The sequence below is a fragment of the Heptranchias perlo genome, unplaced genomic scaffold, assembly GCF_035084215.1.
Source record: "Heptranchias perlo isolate sHepPer1 unplaced genomic scaffold, sHepPer1.hap1 HAP1_SCAFFOLD_360, whole genome shotgun sequence".
Lineage (NCBI taxonomy): Eukaryota > Metazoa > Chordata > Chondrichthyes > Hexanchiformes > Hexanchidae > Heptranchias > Heptranchias perlo.
The window spans coordinates 206,211-226,302 of NW_027139372.1; the positions used below are offsets into that span (position 1 = coordinate 206,211).

Genomic DNA, 20,092 nt, shown 5'->3' on the forward strand with positions numbered 1-20,092 from the left:
TCGTGATACCCTCGGGGAGAGGGGCCCCAGTGCGACACTCGTGATACCCTCGGGGAGAGGGGCCCCAGTGCGACACTCGTGATACCCTCGGGGAGAGGGGCCCCAGTGCGACAGTCGTGATACCCTCGGGGAGAGGGGCCCCAGTGCGACAGTCGTGATACCCTCGGGGAGAGGGGCCCCAGTGCGACACTCGCGATACCCTCGGGGTGAGGGGCCCCAGTGCGACACTCGCGATACCCTCGGGGTGAGGGGCCCCAGTGCGACACTCGCGATACCCTCGGGGAGAGGGGCCCCAGTGCGACACTCGTGATACCCTCGGGGAGAGGGGCCCCAGTGCGACACTCGTGATACCCTCGGGGAGAGGGGCCCCAGTGCGACACTCGTGATACCCTCGGGGAGAGGGGCCCCAGTGCGACACTCGTGATACCCTCGGGGTCAGGGGCCAAAGGTAATTTGTGCGACACTCGTGATACCCTCGGTCCCCGCATATGGTAAATCCATTCCATTTAATAGAACATGAATTCATGTATCCATCCCCATTCCCCATTTAACAAAGGAACATTACTTCACTTACTGATCCTGTGTCTAAGTATCTCACACACTGATCCTGTGTCTAAGTATCTCACACACTGATCCTGTGTCTAAGTATTACACACACTGATCCTATGTCTAAGTATTACACACACTGATCCTGTGTCTAAGTATCTCACACACTGATCCTGTGTCTAAGTATTACACACACTGATCCTGTGTCTCAGTATTACACACACTGATCCTGTGTCTAAGTATCACACACACTGATCCTGTGTCTAAGTATTACACACACTGATCCTGTGTCTAAGTATTACACACACTGATCCTGTGTCTAAGTATTACACACACTGATCCTGTGTCTAAGTATCACACACACTGATCCTGTGTCTAAGTATCACACACACTGATCCTGTGTCTAAGTATCTCACACACTGATCCTGTGTCTAAGTATTACACACACTGATCCTGTGTCTAAGTATTACACACACTGATCCTGTGTCTAAGTATTACACACACTGATCCTGTGTCTAAGTATTACACACACTGATCCTGTGTCTAAGTATTACACACACTGATCCTGTGTCTAAGTATTACACACACTGATCCTGTGTCTAAGTATTACACACACTGATCCTGTGTCTAAGTATCACACACACTGATCCTGTGTCTAAGTATCACACACACTGATCCTGTGTCTAAGTATTACACACACTGATCCTGTGTCCAAGTATCACACACACTGATCCTGTGTCCAAGTATTACACACACTGTGTTAATAAACACTTACTGGCAAATGACATGAATGCCCCGAAGCCCTCGCTGCTGTTGTTGGAGACGGTGGAGTTCGGGGAGCTCGCCCGTGAGTCTGATTCTGCTTCAGAATCACTTGGGAGTCTCAGACTATTAGGACGGAGTGGCTTCGGAGTCCTGGAACATTGGAAGTTACAATAAACACTGAGCCAATTTCATTTGCATCTTCTCCGGTGCCTCTATATGCTTTCATAATATGGAGACCAGAACTGTTCACAATACTCCAAGTGTGGTCTAACCAAGGTTCTAGACAAGTTTAACATAACTTCCCTGCTTTTCAATTCTATCCCTCTCGAGATGAACCCCAATGCTTGATTTGCCTTTTTATGCCCTTATTAACCTGCGTCACTACTTCTCGTGATTTGTGTATCTGTCCCCCCAGATCACTTTGCATCCCTAAACCATTTAGACTCTTATTTTCCAGTGAGTAGGTGGCCTCCTTATTCCTCCCAGCAAAATGCACCACCTCACACTTAAAAATATTGAAATTAATTTGCCAATTACACGTCCATTCTGCAAGTTTGTTAATGTTGTCTTGTATTTTGGTGCAGTCTTCCTCAGTAGTAACTAAACCCTAATTTTGTTCTCCCCCTCCCCCCGACGCCCAGGCGCGTCCCCCTCCCCCTCGCCCAGGCGCGTCCCCCTCCCCCTCGCCCAGGCGCGTCCCCCTCCCCCCGACGCCCAGGCGCGTCCCCCTCCCCCTCGCCCAGGCGCGTCCCCCTCCCCCGACGCCCAGGCGCGTCCCCCTCCCCCCGACGCCCAGGCGCGTCCCCCTCCCCCCGACGCCCAGGCGCGTCCCCCTCCCCCCGACGCCCAGGCGCGTCCCCCTCCCCCCCTCGCCCAGGCGCGTCCCTCTCCCCCTCGCCCAGGCGCGTCCCTCTCCCCCTCGCCCAGGCGCGTCCCTCTCCCCCTCGCCCAGGCGCGTCCCTCTCCCCCACGCCCAGGTGCGTTCCTCTCCCCCACGCCCAGGTGCGTTCCTCTCCCCCACGCCCAGGTGTGTTCCTCTCCCTCACTCCCAGGTGTGTTCCTCTCCCCCATACCCAGGTGTGTTCCTCTCCCCCATACCCAGGTGTGTTCCTCTCCCCCATACCCAGGTGTGTTCCTCTCCCCCATACCCAGGTGTGCTCCTCTCCCCCATACCCAGGTGTGTTCCTCTCCCCGATGCCCAGGTGTGTTCCTCTCCCCTCTCCCCGATGCCCAGGTGTGTTCCTCTCCCCTCTCCCCGATGCCCAGGTGTGTTCCTGTCCCCCTCTCCCCGATGCCCAGGTGTGTTCCTCTCCCCCTCTCCCCAGGTGTGTTCCTCTCCCCTCTCCCCAGGTGTGTTCCTCTCCCCTCTCCCCAGGTGTGTTCCTCTCCCCTCTCCCCAGGTGTGTTCCTCTCCCCTCTCCCCAGGTGTGTTCCTCTCCCCTCTCCCCAGGTGTGTTCCTCTCCCCTCTCCCCAGGTGTGTTCCTCTCCCCTCTCCCCAGGTGTGTTCCTCTCCCCTCTCCCCAGGTGTGTTCCTCTCCCCTCTCCCCAGGTGTGTTCCTCTCCCCTCTCCCCAGGTGTGTTCCTCTCCCCTCTCCCCAGGTGTGTTCCTCTCCCCTCTCCCCAGGTGTGTTCCTCTCCCCTCTCCCCAGGTGTGTTCCTCTCCCCTCTCCCCAGGTGTGTTCCTCTCCCCCTCTCCCCAGGTGTGTTCCTCTCCCCTCTCCCCAGGTGTGTTCCTCTCCCCCTCTCCCAGGTGTGTTCCTCTCCCCCCCTCCCCAGGTGTGTTCCTCTCCCCTCTCACAATGTGCAGTTTGTGACTCGCCAGTACCTGGGCTGTCACAGCATTCAATGGCCAGGGCCAGACTGATTGAAGAAGGGCTTTGACCTCATCAGGATGTTCAAACAAAGATTCTTAGCGCTGGTATGGCCAGGACCACTCTGCATTAGGCTGTGAGCCACTAGTTACAGGCTTGGAGTGTCAGCACCCGAGGAGAGACCGCACACTAACACAGCCCTCCTTCGCGGGGCGTGCCCTTCCCCCCACCCCCCGTGCTGGTCGGCTGAGGCAGCGCCAATGGTCCAAGACTGACCCATCTACTGCGAGAGGCTCCCCCTTGCCCTTCCCGGGGTCCGCGGTCCCACTGGGAATGGGGAGATTGATGTCAGTGATCTGGGGGGGGGTCCGTGATGGTCTCCGTGAGCAGCGCTGGATCCTCACCGGTTCCCGTTGATGCTCTGAGTGAAGTTGGGGGTGTAGCTCTCCCCTTGTTCGTCCTCTCCCTCCTCGGCGGGGAAGCCATACTGAGGCTCGAAGTAGGGGTTGTCGTAATCCCGCTGGCAGGCCGAGCCCGAGGACAGGCCATCGCTCTCCCGCCGCTCACAGCTGGCCTTGGCGAAGGCCTGGATCGAGGCAGCTGAGATATGGTTGTGGAAGCTCAGTGTCCTCTCATCTGCATCCACTGAGTCAATGGATTCCTGTAGACCGAGCAGAGGCAAAGGGTGTTAGTCAGAGGAACCTCATCGAGGCGGGCGGGCCGGAGGCGGGCGGGCCGGGGGCGGGCGGGCCGGCGGGCGGGAGGGCCGGCGGGCGAGCCGGAGGCGGGAGGGCCGGCGGGCGAGCCGGAGGCGGGAGGGCCGGCGGGCGGCAGAGAGATTGACAGCACCGTGGGAGAACCTTCGCCACACGGACTGCAACAGTTCAACAAGGCCACCACCACCTTCTCAAGGGAAACGAGGGATGGGCAATAAATGCCAGCCTTCGGAAGGAACATCGGATCAGGAGTAGGACATTCAGCCCCTCGAGCCTGTTACACGATTCAATTAAATCATATCTGATCTGTACCTGAACTCCATTTGCTCCATATCTCTTAATACGCTTGCCGAACAAAACCCATCATTCTCAGCCTTGCCAGCAATGCTCATATCCCAAGAATGAATATTAACACTGGGACTCATCTCACAAGGACTGAATACAGTTATACGGCAGCAGTGCTCAAACCAGGAGCTCTGAGACGGAGGAGGTACGGAGACTAATCGGCTTTGTGTCGCCGATCAGACACTCTGTGAGCGAGATAGCGACACATTGGCAGAGCCATTCTGCAGGCCTTTATTTGAAGGGCCATCTCTGACACGACAGCCTTGTGTTGCTGACGATCCCTTGGTTGTATCTTCAAACAGCATACTTACGTGGTTGGTGCCCTGGATAACTGTGCTGGGACTGCTGCTGGCTGTCGTACTCGAGCTGGAACGAAGAGGATTGCTCTCCAGGGAATTTTCACTGTCCAGCCCCTGGTCGTCGGATCGTCCCGATATTTCTGATATCCCTGGAACTCGATCTCACTGGGATCACCAAGGGCAGCGTGGGTCGGAGGGTCAACATCTGCAATTAAAAGGCACGTTCACAAACACACCGTGACAACTGGCGAGGCACGTTCACAAACACACCGTGACAACTGGCGAGGCACGTCCACAAACACACCGTGACAACTCACGAGGCACGTCCACAAACACACCGTGACAACTGGCGAGGCACGTTCACAAACACACCGTGACAACTGGCGAGGCACGTTCACAAACACACCGTGACAACTGGCGAGGCACGTTCACAAACACACCGTGACAACTGGCGAGGCACGTTCACAAACACACCGTGACAACTGGCGAGGCACGTCCACAAACACACCGTGACAACTGGCGAGGCACGTCCACAAACACACCGTGACAACTCACGAGGCACGTCCACAAACACACCGTGACAACTGGCGAGGCACGTTCACAAACACACCGTGACAACTGGCGAGGCACGTCCACAAACACACCGTGACAACTCACGAGGCACGTTCACAAACACACCGTGACAACTGGCGAGGCACGTTCACAAACACACCGTGACAACTGGCGAGGCACGTCCACAAACACACCGTGACAACTCACGAGGCACGTCCACAAACACACCGTGACAACTGGCGAGGCACGTTCACAAACACACCGTGACAACTCACGAGGCACGTCCACAAACACACCGTGACAACTGGCGAGGCACGTCCACAAACACACCGTGACAACTGGCGAGGCACGTTCACAAACACACCGTGACAACTGGCGAGGCACGTTCACAAACACACCGTGACAACTCACGAGGCACGTTCACAAACACACCGTGACAACTGGCGAGGCACGTCCACAAACACACCGTGACAACTGGCGAGGCACGTTCACAAACACACCGTGACAACTGGCGAGGCACGTCCACAAACACACCGTGACAACTGGCGAGGCACGTCCACAAACACACCGTGACAACTCACGAGGCACGTTCACAAACACACTGACAACTCATGAGGCACGTCCACAAGCACACCGTGACAACTCACGAGGCACGTCCACAAGCACACCGTGACAACTGGCGAGGCACGTCCACAAACACACCGTGACAACTCACGAGGCACGTTCACAAACACACCGTGACAACTCACGAGGCACGTCCACAAACACACCGTGACAACTGGCGAGGCACGTCCACAAACACACCGTGACAACTCACGAGGCACGTCCACAAACACACCGTGACAACTGGCGAGGCACGTTCACAAACACACCGTGACAACTCACGAGGCACGTTCACAAACACACCGTGACAACTCACGAGGCACGTTCACAAACACACCGTGACAACTCACGAGGCACGTTCACAAACACACCGTGACAACTCACGAGGCACGTCCACAAACACACCGTGACAACTCACGAGCACGTCCACAAACACACCGTGACAACTCACGAGGCACGTCCACAAACACACCGTGACAACTGGCGAGGCACGTCCACAAACACACCGTGACAACTGGCGAGGCACGTCCACAAACACACCGTGACAACTCACGAGGCACGTTCACAAACACACCGTGACAACTCACGAGGCACGTTCACAAACACACCGTGACAACTGGCGAGGCACGTTCACAAACACACCGTGACAACTCACGAGGCACGTCCACAAACACACCGTGACAACTGGCGAGGCACGTTCACAAACACACCGTGACAACTCACGAGGCACGTCCACAAACACACCGTGACAACTGGCGAGGCACGTCCACAAACACACCGTGACAACTCACGAGGCACGTTCACAAACACACCGTGACAACTGGCGAGGCACGTCCACAAACACACCGTGACAACTCACGAGGCACGTTCACAAACACACCGTGACAACTCACGAGGCACGTCCACAAACACACCGTGACAACTGGCGAGGCACGTTCACAAACACACCGTGACAACTGGCGAGGCACGTTCACAAACACACCGTGACAACTCACGAGGCACGTTCACAAACACACCGTGACAACTCACGAGGCACGTTCACAAACACACCGTGACAACTGGCGAGGCACGTCCACAAACACACCGTGACAACTCACGAGGCACGTTCACAAACACACCGTGACAACTCACGAGGCACGTCCACAAACACACCGTGACAACTGGCGAGGCACGTTCACAAACACACCGTGACAACTGGCGAGGCACGTTCACAAACACACCGTGACAACTCACGAGGCACGTCCACAAACACACCGTGACAACTGGCGAGGCACGTTCACAAACACACCGTGACAACTGGCGAGGCACGTCCACAAACACACCGTGACAACTCACGAGGCACGTTCACAAACACACCGTGACAACTGGCGAGGCACGTCCACAAGCACACCGTGACAACTCACGAGGCACGTCCACAAACACACCGTGACAACTCACGAGGCACGTTCACAAACACACCGTGACAACTGGCGAGGCACGTTCACAAACACACCGTGACAACTGGCGAGGCACGTTCACAAACACACCGTGACAACTGGCGAGGCACGTTCACAAACACACCGTGACAACTGGCGAGGCACGTTCACAAACACACCGTGACAACTGGCGAGGCACGTCCACAAACACACCGTGACAACTGGCGAGGCACGACCACAAACACACCGTGACAACTCACGAGGCACGTCCACAAACACACCGTGACAACTGGCGAGGCACGTTCACAAACACACCGTGACAACTGGCGAGGCACGTCCACAAACACACCGTGACAACTCACGAGGCACGTTCACAAACACACCGTGACAACTGGCGAGGCACGTTCACAAACACACCGTGACAACTGGCGAGGCACGTCCACAAACACACCGTGACAACTCACGAGGCACGTTCACAAACACACCGTGACAACTGGCGAGGCACGTCCACAAACACACCGTGACAACTCACGAGGCACGTTCACAAACACACCGTGACAACTCACGAGGCACGTCCACAAACACACCGTGACAACTGGCGAGGCACGTTCACAAACACACCGTGACAACTGGCGAGGCACGTTCACAAACACACCGTGACAACTCACGAGGCACGTTCACAAACACACCGTGACAACTCACGAGGCACGTCCACAAACACACCGTGACAACTGGCGAGGCACGTTCACAAACACACCGTGACAACTCACGAGGCACGTCCACAAACACACCGTGACAACTGGCGAGGCACGTTCACAAACACACCGTGACAACTGGCGAGGCACGTCCACAAACACACCGTGACAACTCACGAGGCACGTTCACAAACACACCGTGACAACTGGCGAGGCACGTCCACAAGCACACCGTGACAACTCACGAGGCACGTCCACAAACACACCGTGACAACTCACGAGGCACGTTCACAAACACACCGTGACAACTGGCGAGGCACGTTCACAAACACACCGTGACAACTGGCGAGGCACGTTCACAAACACACCGTGACAACTGGCGAGGCACGTTCACAAACACACCGTGACAACTGGCGAGGCACGTTCACAAACACACCGTGACAACTGGCGAGGCACGTTCACAAACACACCGTGACAACTGGCGAGGCACGTCCACAAACACACCGTGACAACTGGCGAGGCACGTCCACAAACACACCGTGACAACTGGCGAGGCACGTCCACAAACACACCGTGACAACTCACGAGGCACGTCCACAAACACACCGTGACAACTGGCGAGGCACGTTCACAAACACACCGTGACAACTGGCGAGGCACGTCCACAAACACACCGTGACAACTCACGAGGCACGTTCACAAACACACCGTGACAACTGGCGAGGCACGTTCACAAACACACCGTGACAACTGGCGAGGCACGTCCACAAACACACCGTGACAACTCACGAGGCACGTTCACAAACACACCGTGACAACTGGCGAGGCACGTCCACAAACACACCGTGACAACTGGCAAGGCACGTTCACAAACACACCGTGACAACTGGCGAGACACGTCCACAAACACACCGTGACAACTGGCGAGGCACGTCCACAAACACACCGTGACAACTCACGAGGCACGTTCACAAACACACCGTGACAACTGGCGAGGCACGTTCACAAACACACTGACAACTCACGAGGCACGTCCACAAGCACACCGTGACAACTCACGAGGCACGTCCACAAACACACTGACAACTCACGAGGCACGTCCACAAACACACCGTGACAACTGGCGAGGCACGTCCACAAACACACCGTGACAACTCACGAGGCACGTCCACAAACACACCGTGACAACTGGCGAGGCACGTTCACAAACACACCGTGACAACTCACGAGGCACGTTCACAAACACACCGTGACAACTCACGAGGCACGTCCACAAACACACCGTGACAACTCACGAGGCACGTCCACAAACACACCGTGACAACTGGCGAGGCACGTCCACAAACACACCGTGATAACTGGCGAGGCACGTCCACAAACACACCGTTACAACTGGCGAGGCACGTTCACAAACACACCGTGACAACTGGCGAGGCACGTTCACAAACACACCGTGACAACTCACGAGGCACGTCCACAAACACACAGTGACAACTGGCGAGGCACGTTCACAAACACACCGTGACAACTCACGAGGCACGTCCACAAACACACCGTGACAACTGGCGAGGCACGTCCACAAACACACCGTGACAACTCACGAGGCACGTTCACAAACACACCGTGACAACTCACGAGGCACGTTCACAAACACACCGTGACAACTGGCGAGGCACGTCCACAAACACACCGTGACAACTCACGAGGCACGTTCACAAACACACCGTGACAACTCACGAGGCACGTCCACAAACACACCGTGACAACTCACGAGGCACGTTCACAAACACACCGTGACAACTGGCGAGGCACGTTCACAAACACACCGTGACAACTGGCGAGGCACGTTCACAAACACACCGTGACAACTCACGAGGCACGTTCACAAACACACCGTGACAACTCACGAGGCACGTCCACAAACACACCGTGACAACTGGCGAGGCACGTCCACAAACACACCGTGACAACTCACGAGGCACGTCCACAAACACACCGTGACAACTGGCGAGGCACGTTCACAAACACACCGTGACAACTGGCGAGGCACGTCCACAAACACACCGTGACAACTCACGAGGCACGTTCACAAACACACCGTGACAACTGGCGAGGCACGTCCACAAACACACCGTGACAACTGGCGAGGCACGTCCACAAACACACCGTGACAACTGGCGAGGCACGTCCACAAGCACACCGTGACAACTCACGAGGCACGTCCACAAGCACACCGTGACAACTCACGAGGCACGTTCACAAACACACCGTGACAACTGGCGAGGCACGTCCACAAACACACCGTGACAACTCACGAGGCACGTTCACAAACACAACGTGACAACTGGCGAGGCACGTCCACAAACACACCGTGACAACTGGCGAGGCACGTCCACAAACACACCGTGACAACTGGCGAGGCACGTTCACAAACACACCGTGACAACTGGCGAGGCACGTCCACAAACACACCGTGACAACTCACGAGGCACGTTCACAAACACACCGTGACAACTGGCGAGGCACGTTCACAAACACACCGTGACAACTGGCGAGGCACGTCCACAAACACACCGTGACAACTGGCGAGGCACATTCACAAACACACCGTGACAACTCACGAGGCACGTCCACAAACACACTGACAACTCACGAGGCACGTCCACAAACACACTGACAACTCACGAGGCACGTCCACAAACACACCGTGACAACTGGCGAGGCACGTTCACAAACACACCGTGACAACTCACGAGGCACGTCCACAAACACACCGTGACAACTCACGAGGCACGTCCACAAACACACCGTGACAACTCACGAGGCACGCTCACAAACACACCGTGACAACTCACGAGGCACGTCCACAAGCACACCGTGACAACTCACGAGGCACGTCCACAAACACACTGACAACTCACGAGGCACGTCCACAAACACACCGTGACAACTGGCGAGGCACGTCCACAAACACACTGACAACTCACGAGGCACGTCCACAAACACACCGTGACAACTGGCGAGGCACGTCCACAAACACTCCGTGACAACTCACGAGGCACGTCCACAAACACACCGTGACAACTGGCGAGGCACGTTCACAAACACACCGTGACAACTCACGAGGCACGTCCACAAACACACCGTGACAACTGGCGAGGCACGTTCACAAACACACCGTGACAACTCACGAGGCACGTTCACAAACACACCGTGACAACTGGCGAGGCACGTTCACAAACACACCGTGACAACAGGCGAGGCACGTTCACAAACACACCGTGACAACTCACGAGGCACGTCCACAAACACACCGTGACAACTGGCGAGGCACGTCCACAAACACACCGTGACAACTGGCGAGGCACGTTCACAAACACACCGTGACAACTGGCGAGGCACGTTCACAAACACACCGTGACAACTCACGAGGCACGTTCACAAACACACTGACAACTGGCGAGGCACGTCCACAAACACACCGTGACAACTCACGAGGCACGTTCACAAACACACCGTGACAACTCACGAGGCACGTTCACAAACACACTGACAACTCACGAGGCACGTCCACAAACACACCGTGACAACTGGCGAGGCACGTTCACAAACACACCGTGACAACTCACGAGGCACGTCCACAAACACACCGTGACAACTGGCGAGGCACGTTCACAAACACACCGTGACAACTCACGAGGCACGTTCACAAACACACCGTGACAACTGGCGAGGCACGTTCACAAACACACCGTGACAACAGGCGAGGCACGTTCACAAACACACCGTGACAACTCACGAGGCACGTCCACAAACACACCGTGACAACTGGCGAGGCACGTCCACAAACACACCGTGACAACTGGCGAGGCACGTTCACAAACACACCGTGACAACTGGCGAGGCACGTTCACAAACACACCGTGACAACTCACGAGGCACGTTCACAAACACACTGACAACTGGCGAGGCACGTCCACAAACACACCGTGACAACTCACGAGGCACGTTCACAAACACACCGTGACAACTCACGAGGCACGTTCACAAACACACCGTGACAACTGGCGAGGCACGTTCACAAACACACCGTGACAACTGGCGAGGCACGTTCACAAACACACCGTGACAACTGGCGAGGCACGTTCACAAACACACCGTGACAACTGGCGAGGCACGTTCACAAACACACCGTGACAACTGGCGAGGCACGTTCACAAACACACCGTGACAACTGGCGAGGCACGTCCACAAACACACCGTGACAACTGGCGAGGCACGTTCACAAACACACCGTGACAACTGGCGAGGCACGTTCACAAACACACCGTGACAACTCACGTGGCACGTCCACAAACACACCGTGACAACTCACGAGGCACGTCCACAAACACACCGTGACAACTCACGAGGCACGTTCACAAACACACCGTGACAACTCACGAGGCACGTCCACAAACACACCGTGACAACTCACGAGGCACATTCACAAACACACCGTGACAACTCACGAGGCACGTTCTGTTCCAGCATTCCCTCATTCAGCTCCGCCTCCAATCTACGTCATGGCCGCACTTCCCCCCACTATCCCTTCATTCCACCTACCCCAACATTCCCCAATCCCACCTACCCCCCCAACATTCCCCAATCCCACCTACCATCCTCCCAACATTCCCCAATCCCACCTCCGCACCCCCAACATTCCCCAATCCCACCTACCCCCCTCCCAACATTCCCCAATCCCACCGACGCCCCCCCACATCCCCCAATCCCACCTACTCACCCATATCCCCCAATCCCACCTACGCCCCCCCACTATCACCCAATCCCACCTACGCCCCCCCACTATCCCCCAATCCCACCTACGCCCCCCCACTATCCCCCAATCGCACCTACGCCCCCCCCACATCCCCCAATTCCACCTACGCCCCCCCACATCCCCCAATCCCACCTACGCCCCCCCACATCCCCCAATTCCACCTACGCCCCCCCACATCCCCCAATCCCCATACCCCCCCCCCACATCCCCCAATCCCCATACCCCCCCCACATCCCCCAATTCCACCTACGCCCCCCCACATCCCCCAATCCCCATACCCCCCCCCACATCCCCCAATCCCCATACCCCCCCCCCACATCCCCCAATCCCCATACCCCCCCCACATCCCCCAATCCCCATACTCCCAATCCCCATACCCCCCCCACATCCCCCAATCCCCATACCCCCCCACATCCCCCAATCCCCATACCCCCCCCACATCCCCCAATCCCCATACCCCCCCCACATCCCCCAATCCCCATACTCCCAATCCCCATACCCCCCCCACATCCCCCAATCCCCATACCCCCCCCACATCCCCCAATCCCCATACCCCACCATATCCCCCAATCCCCATACCCCACCATATCCCGCAATCCCCATACTCCCCCCACATCCCCCAATCCCCATACCCCACCATATCCCCCAATCCCCATACCCCACCATATCCCCCAATCCCCATACCCCACCATATCCCCCAATCCCCATACTCCCCCCACATCCCCCAATCCCCATACCCCCCCCACATCCCCCAATCCCCATACTCCCCCCACATCCCCCAATCCCAATACCCCCCCACATCCCCCAATCCCCACATCCCCCAATCCCCATACCCCCCCCACATCCCCCAATCCCCATACCCCCCCACATCCCCCAATCCCCATACCCCCCCACATCCCCCAATCCCCATACCCCCCCCACTTCCCCCAATCCCCATACCCCCCCACATCCCCCAATCCCCATACTCCCCCCATATCCCCCAATCCCCATACTCCCAATCCCCATACCCCACCATATCCCCCAATCCCCAGACTCCCCCCACATCCCCCAACCCCCATACCCCCCCACATCCCCCAATCCCCATACCCCCCCACATCCCCCAATCCCCATACACCACCATATCCCCCAATCCCCATACCCCACCATATCCCCCAATCCCCATACCCCCCCATATCCATCAATCCCACCTACTCCCCCATATCCCCCAATCCCTTCTCTCTCCGGAACACATCTGTTCATCTCTCAACCCCATTTACACTGTCCACTTCCATGTCCTTCCCTGGTAACCAATTCCTTATCTGGGTTCCCGTTTGGGTGAACAAGTCCCTCCTGACTTCCCTATTTACCTGCACCGTCCTCATTTGTAACTCACAAGCCCATTACCACGGTGAATAATTGACCCGAGTAAGTTTCATCAATTCCCTTCACAGTCGAGAATCTCCGACTCCATCACCTCGCCGAGGGGCAGGCTGGCAGCTGGCACTCTGCGCCGGAACTGGCATTATCTGCGCGGCACAGCAGCGCAGTGGGGACGGAGAGCACGTGACTCGTGGCAGGGTGTGGAGGGCTGGCTCGCCCCGGGGGTGCCGAGTGCACGGGTGTTAATGTCGTCACATTGGGTACTCACTGGGCGTGTCCCCTTTGATGTCACACTTCATCATCTCACTCACAAAGTCTCCCAGGGAGGAGTAGGAGGAGCTGGAGTCATCGTACTCCACGCTGTCACTGCCACTGTAAGAGAGACGAGAGTTAGCAGCAACACACACCGGAGGGCACACACCAGCACGCAGCACAGCCGTCAGAAGGAATCCTTTCAAACACTCAGCAGGTCAGGCAGTGTCTGTGGAGAGGCAGAGACTCAGTCAACATTTGTGATCATAGACTCTCCCTCGGGGCTGGAAGATATTACAGGTGTAAAGCATGTCAAAAGGAACAGAACAAGGGGGCAAAAGGAGTGGAAAAGTAAAAATAAAAGGACACATACAGGAAAGACATAGAATGGCCCATAAAGTGCTTGGTCATGGTTAAATGGCAGAAGTGACATAAGCACATTCAACTCACACCAAGTCCCGTTCCCCCATCACCCCCTGTGCTCGCTGACCGACATTGGCTCCCGGTCCGGGAACACCTCGATTTTAAAATTCTCATCCTTGTGTTCAAATCCCTCCGTGGTCTCGGCCCTCCCTATCTCTGTAACCTCCTCCAGCCCTACGACCCTCCGAGATCTCTGTAACCTCCTCCAGCCCTACGACCCTCCGAGATCTCTGTAACCTCCTCCAGCCCTACAACCCTCCGAGATCTCTGTAACCTCCTCCAGCCCTACGACCCTCCGAGATCTCTGTAACTTCCTCCAGCCCTACGACCCTCCGAGATCTCTGTAACCTCCTCCAGCCCTACAACCCTCCGAGATCTCTGTAACCTCCTCCAGCCCTACAACCCTCCGAGATCTCTGTAACCTCCTCCAGCCCTACAACCCTCCGAGATCTCTGTAACCTCCTCCAGCCCTACGACCCTCCGAGATCTCTGTAACCTCCTCCAGCCCTACAACCCTCCGAGATCTCTGTAACCTCCTCCAGCCCTACGACCCTCCGAGATCTCTGTAACCTCCTCCAGCCCTACGACCCTCCGAGATCTCTGTAACCTCCTCCAGCCCTACGACCCTCCGAGATCTCTGTAACCTCCTCCAGCCCTACGACCCTCCAAGATCTCTGTAACCTCCTCCAGCCCTACGACCCTCCGAGATCTCTAACCTCCTCCAGCCCTACGACCCTCCGAGATCTCTGTAACCTCCTCCAGCCCTACAACCCTCCGAGATCTCTGTAACCTCCTCCAGCCCTACAACCCTCCGAGATCTCTGTAACCTCCTCCAGCCCTACGACCCTCCGAGATCTCTGTAACCTCCTCCAGCCCTACAACCCTCCGAGATCTCTGTAACCTCCTCCAGCCCTACGACCCTCCGAGATCTCTGTAACCTCCTCCAATTCTGGCCTCTTGTCCATCCCCGATTTTAATCGCTCCACCAATGGCGGCCGTGCCTTCAGCTGCCTAGGCTCTGAGCTCTGGAAATTCCCTCCCTAAACCTCTCTGCCGTTCTACCCCTTTAAGATGCTTCTTAAAACCTAGCTCACCTGTCCTAATATCTCCTTATATGGCTCAATGTCAAATTTTGTTTGATAATCGCTCCTGTGAAGCGCCGTGGGATGTTTTAAAGGCTCTATATGAATGGGAGTTGTTAGCAGGAGACAAAAGGATTGTAAAATGAGAGAATTCAAAGACATACAGGAGACACAGAGTGGGTGAATAGATAAAGGAGGTCAGGTAGAAGTGGGAGTATGAAAAACGGGCATGGCAGAACAAGCTGGAGATGACAACGAATCTGGTGGAAGAAAAAAGCAGGTTGACACCAAGGGTGCAGACCAGCCATCAGGGAGTTCAGTCGGGACGTCCCCACCTCAAATACCAAGGGTGCAGACCAGCCATCAGGGAGTTCAGTCGGGAGGTCCCATTCCCAAATACCAAGGGTGCAGGCCAGCCATCAGGGAGTTCAGTCGGGAGGTCCCCACCCCAAATACCAAGGGTGCAGACCAGCCATCAGGAGAGTTCAGTCGGGAGGTCCCATTCCCAAATACCAAGGGTACAGACCAGCCATCAGGGAGTTCAGTCGGGAGGTCCCCACCCCAAATACCAAGGGTGCAGACTGACCATCAGGGAGTTCAGTCGGGAGGTCCCATTCCCAAATACCAAGGGTGCAGACCAGCCATCAGGAGAGTTCAGTCGGGAGGTCCCCACCCCAAATACCAAGGGTGCAGACTGACCATCAGGGAGTTCAGTCGGGGGGTCCCCACCCCAAATACCAAGGGTGCAGACCAGCCATCAGGGAGTTCAGTCGGGAGGTCCCCACCCCAAATACCAAGGGTGCAGACTGACCATCAGGGAGTTCAGTCGGGGGGTCCCAACCCCAAATACCAAGGGTGCAGACCAGCCATCAGGGAGTTCAGTCGGGAGGTCCCCACCCCAAATACTAAGGGTACAGACCAGCCATCAGGGAGTTCAGTCGGGGGGTCCCCACCCCAAATACTAAGGGTGCAGACCAGCCATCAGGGAGTTCAGTCAGGAGGTCCCCACCCCAAATACCAAGGGTGCAGACCAGCCATCAGGGAGTTCAGTCGGGGGGTCCCCACCCCAAATACTAAGGGTGCAGACCAGCCATCAGGGAGTTCAGTCGGGAGGTCCCGACCCCAAATACCAAGGGTACAGACCGACCATCAGGGAGTTCAGTCGGGAGGTCCCCACCCCAAATACCAAGGGTACAGACCAGCCATCAGGGAGTTCAGTCGGGAGGTCCCCACCCCAAATACCAAGGGTGCAGACCAGCCATCAGGGAGTTCAGTCGGGAGGTCCCCATTCCCAAATACCAAGGGTGCAGACCAGCCATCAGGGAGTTCAGTCGGGGGGTCCCCACCCCAAATACTAAGGGTGCAGACCAGCCATCAGGGAGTTCAGTCGGGAGGTCCCCATTCCCAAATACCAAGGGTGCAGACCAGCCATCAGGAGAGTTCAGTCGGGAGGTCCCCATTCCCAAATACTAAGGGTGCAGACCGACCATCAGGGAGTTCAGTCGGGAGGTCCCCACCCCAAATACCAAGGGTGCAGACCGACCATCAGGGAGTTCAGTCGGGGGGTCCCCACCCCAAATACCAAGGGTGCAGACCGACCATCAGGGAGTTCAGTCGGGGGGTCCCCACCCCAAATACCAAGGGTGCAGACCAGCCATCAGGAGAGTTCAGTCGGGAGCTCCCCATTCCCAAATACCAAGGGTGCAGACCAGCCATCAGGGGAGTTCAGTCGGGAGGTCCCCACCTCAAATACCAAGGGTACAGACCAGCCATCAGGAGAGTTCAGTCGGGGGGTCCCCACCCCAAATACCAAGGGTACAGACCGACCATCAGGAGAGTTCAGTCGGGGGGTCCCCACCCCAAATACCAAGGGTACAGACCGACCATCAGGAGAGTTCAGTCGGGGGGTCCCCACCCCAAATACCAAGGGTACAGACCGACCATCAGGAGAGTTCAGTCGGGAGGTCCCCACCCCAAATACCAAGGGTGCAGACCGACCATCAGGAGAGTTCAGTCGGGGGGTCCCCACCCCAAATACCAAGGGTGCAGACCAGCCATCAGGGAGTTCAGTCAGGAGGTCCCCACCCCAAATACCAAGGGTGCAGACCAGCCATCAGGGAGTTCAGTCGGGAAGTCCCCACCCCAAATACCAAGGGTGCAGACCAGCCATCAGGGAGTTCAGTCGGGGGGTCCCCACCCCAAATACCAAGGGTACAGACCAGCCATCAGGGAGTTCACTCGGGGGGTCCCCACCCCAAATACCAAGGGTGCAGACCAGCCATCAGGGAGTTCAGTCGGGGGGTCCCCACCCCAAATACCAAGGGTGCAGACCAGCCATCAGGGAGTTCAGTCGGGGGGTCCCCACCCCAAATACCAAGGGTGCAGACCAGCCATCAGGGAGTTCAGTCGGGAGGTCCCCACCCCAAATACCAAGGGTACAGACCGACCATCAGGAGAGTTCAGTCGGGAGGTCCCCACCCCAAATACCAAGGGTGCAGACTGACCATCAGGGAGTTCAGTCGGGAGGTCCCCACCCCAAATACCAAGGGTACAGACCGACCATCAGGGAGTTCAGTCGGGGGGTCCCCACCCCAAATACCAAGGGTGCAGACTGACCATCAGGGAGTTCAGTCGGGAGGTCCCCACCCCAAATACTAAGGGTGCAGACCGACCATCAGGGAGTTCAGTCGGGGGGTCCCCACCCCAAATACCAAGGGTACAGACCGACCATCAGGGAGTTCAGTCGGGAGGTCCCCACCCCAAATACCAAGGGTGCAGACTGACCATCAGGGAGTTCAGTCGGGAGGTCCCCACCCCAAATACCAAGGGTGCAGACCGACCATCAGGGAGTTCAGTCGGGGGTCCCCACCCCAAATACCAAGGGTGCAGACCGACCATCAGGGAGTTCAGTCGGGAGGTCCCCATTCCCAAATACCAAGGGTGCAGACCAGCCATCAGGGAGTTCAGTCGGGAGGTCCCCACCCCAAATACCAAGGGTGCAGACCGACCATCAGGGAGTTCAGTCGGGAGGTCCCCACCCCAAATACCAAGGGTGCAGACCAGCCATCAGGGAGTTCAGTCGGGAGGTCCCCACCCCAAATACCAAGGGTGCAGACCGACCATCAGGGAGTTCAGTCGGGGGGTCCCCACCCCAAATACCAAGGGTACAGACCGACCATCAGGGAGTTCAGTCGGGAGGTCCCCACCTCAAATACCAAGCTTCGACTGACTGACTCCACAGGTGCTGCCTGACCGTCTCAGTATTTTCAGGTTCTGCAGGATTTTATTTGTGTTAACTGAATCGTTTGGGCGAGTCACCCGTCAGGTCTGCTCCCTAGGGCTTGGGTGCAGTGAATGGGGAGGGGGAGGGGGAGGGGGAGGGATTTCCACTCAGATCCAAACTAACCTGTCGTCTGTCGGCTCAGAGCCATCGTCTTTCTCGATGGGAATGTTGAGGGCCTCGGCGAGCTGCGAGTTACTGTCGTAGACACGGTAATAAATGGGCTGAAGCTGATGGGCGTACCACTTGGGCTTGTCTCCAATCAGAGCTGGGTCAAACACGTCTGGTTAAAGAGAAACAAAACCAGATCTATTCTAGTCTGTACAGAAAACCAGGATTAAAACAGACCCTCCCTTCAGTAACTGGAGTTAGACACCAGGATTAAAACAGATGTGGTGTGGTGGGTGCAGAGTCTCTGCATGCCTTTCGGTGGTATCTGGACCAGTTACGGACTGGGGCTGAAATTGCATCATATGGAGGGTAAGTGGATTAACAGTTACTGTAACACACGGTCCATGTGATCGGCTGGACTGGTCTCAACAGCCTGAGGGGTTTGGAAAGGAATGTTCCAGGTTTATTTTCCCCCTTACTGGCCCTGGGTTTTTCTCTGGATTTTTTGCCCCTCCCTTGAGATTACATAGCTGTGGGTGAGGGGCAGAGGCAGTGTCTGGTCAGAGTGCTCCTCACATCGTGGTTGGGGGGTGGTCGGGGGGGGGGGGCAGTGGGTGGGTCGGGGTGCTCCTCACATCGTGGTTGGGGGGTGGTCGGGGGGGGGGGCAGCGGGCGGGTCGGGGTGCTCCACACATCATGAATGAGCAGCTGGTCTTTCCCTGCCTGTCATTTTCGTATGTTTCGTACATAAGAACTGGAAGAGGCCATTCAAACCCTTGAGCCTGTTCTGTCATTCTATTTGATCACGGCTCATCTGTACCTCAACTCCATTTCCCCGCCTGTGTTCCATATCCCTTGATACCCTGACCCAATAAAAATCCATTCATCTCAGTCTTGAAAAGTTCATCAGTTTTCCTGTCTTCCATCCCCCCCCGCCCAACCCGCCCGCCCAACCCCCCCGCCCGCCCGCCCCGCCCAGCCCAGCCCAACCCGCCCAACCCGCCCAGCCCAACCCGCC

At 56.8% G+C, this 20,092-nt stretch overlaps 1 protein-coding gene across 1 annotated transcript in view; it reads right to left on the reverse strand.

Annotated features, from left to right (window-relative positions):
• LOC137311569 (MAP kinase-activating death domain protein-like) overlaps positions 1–20,092 on the reverse strand; it is a 150,407-nt gene that overhangs the window by 93,535 nt on the left and 36,780 nt on the right. The window contains 6 exon segments of the mRNA XM_067978700.1: positions 1,318–1,461; positions 3,528–3,784; positions 4,496–4,609; positions 4,612–4,688; positions 14,195–14,298; positions 19,090–19,246. Of these exon segments, the coding sequence (XP_067834801.1) occupies positions 1,318–1,461; positions 3,528–3,784; positions 4,496–4,609; positions 4,612–4,688; positions 14,195–14,298; positions 19,090–19,246 (853 nt within the window).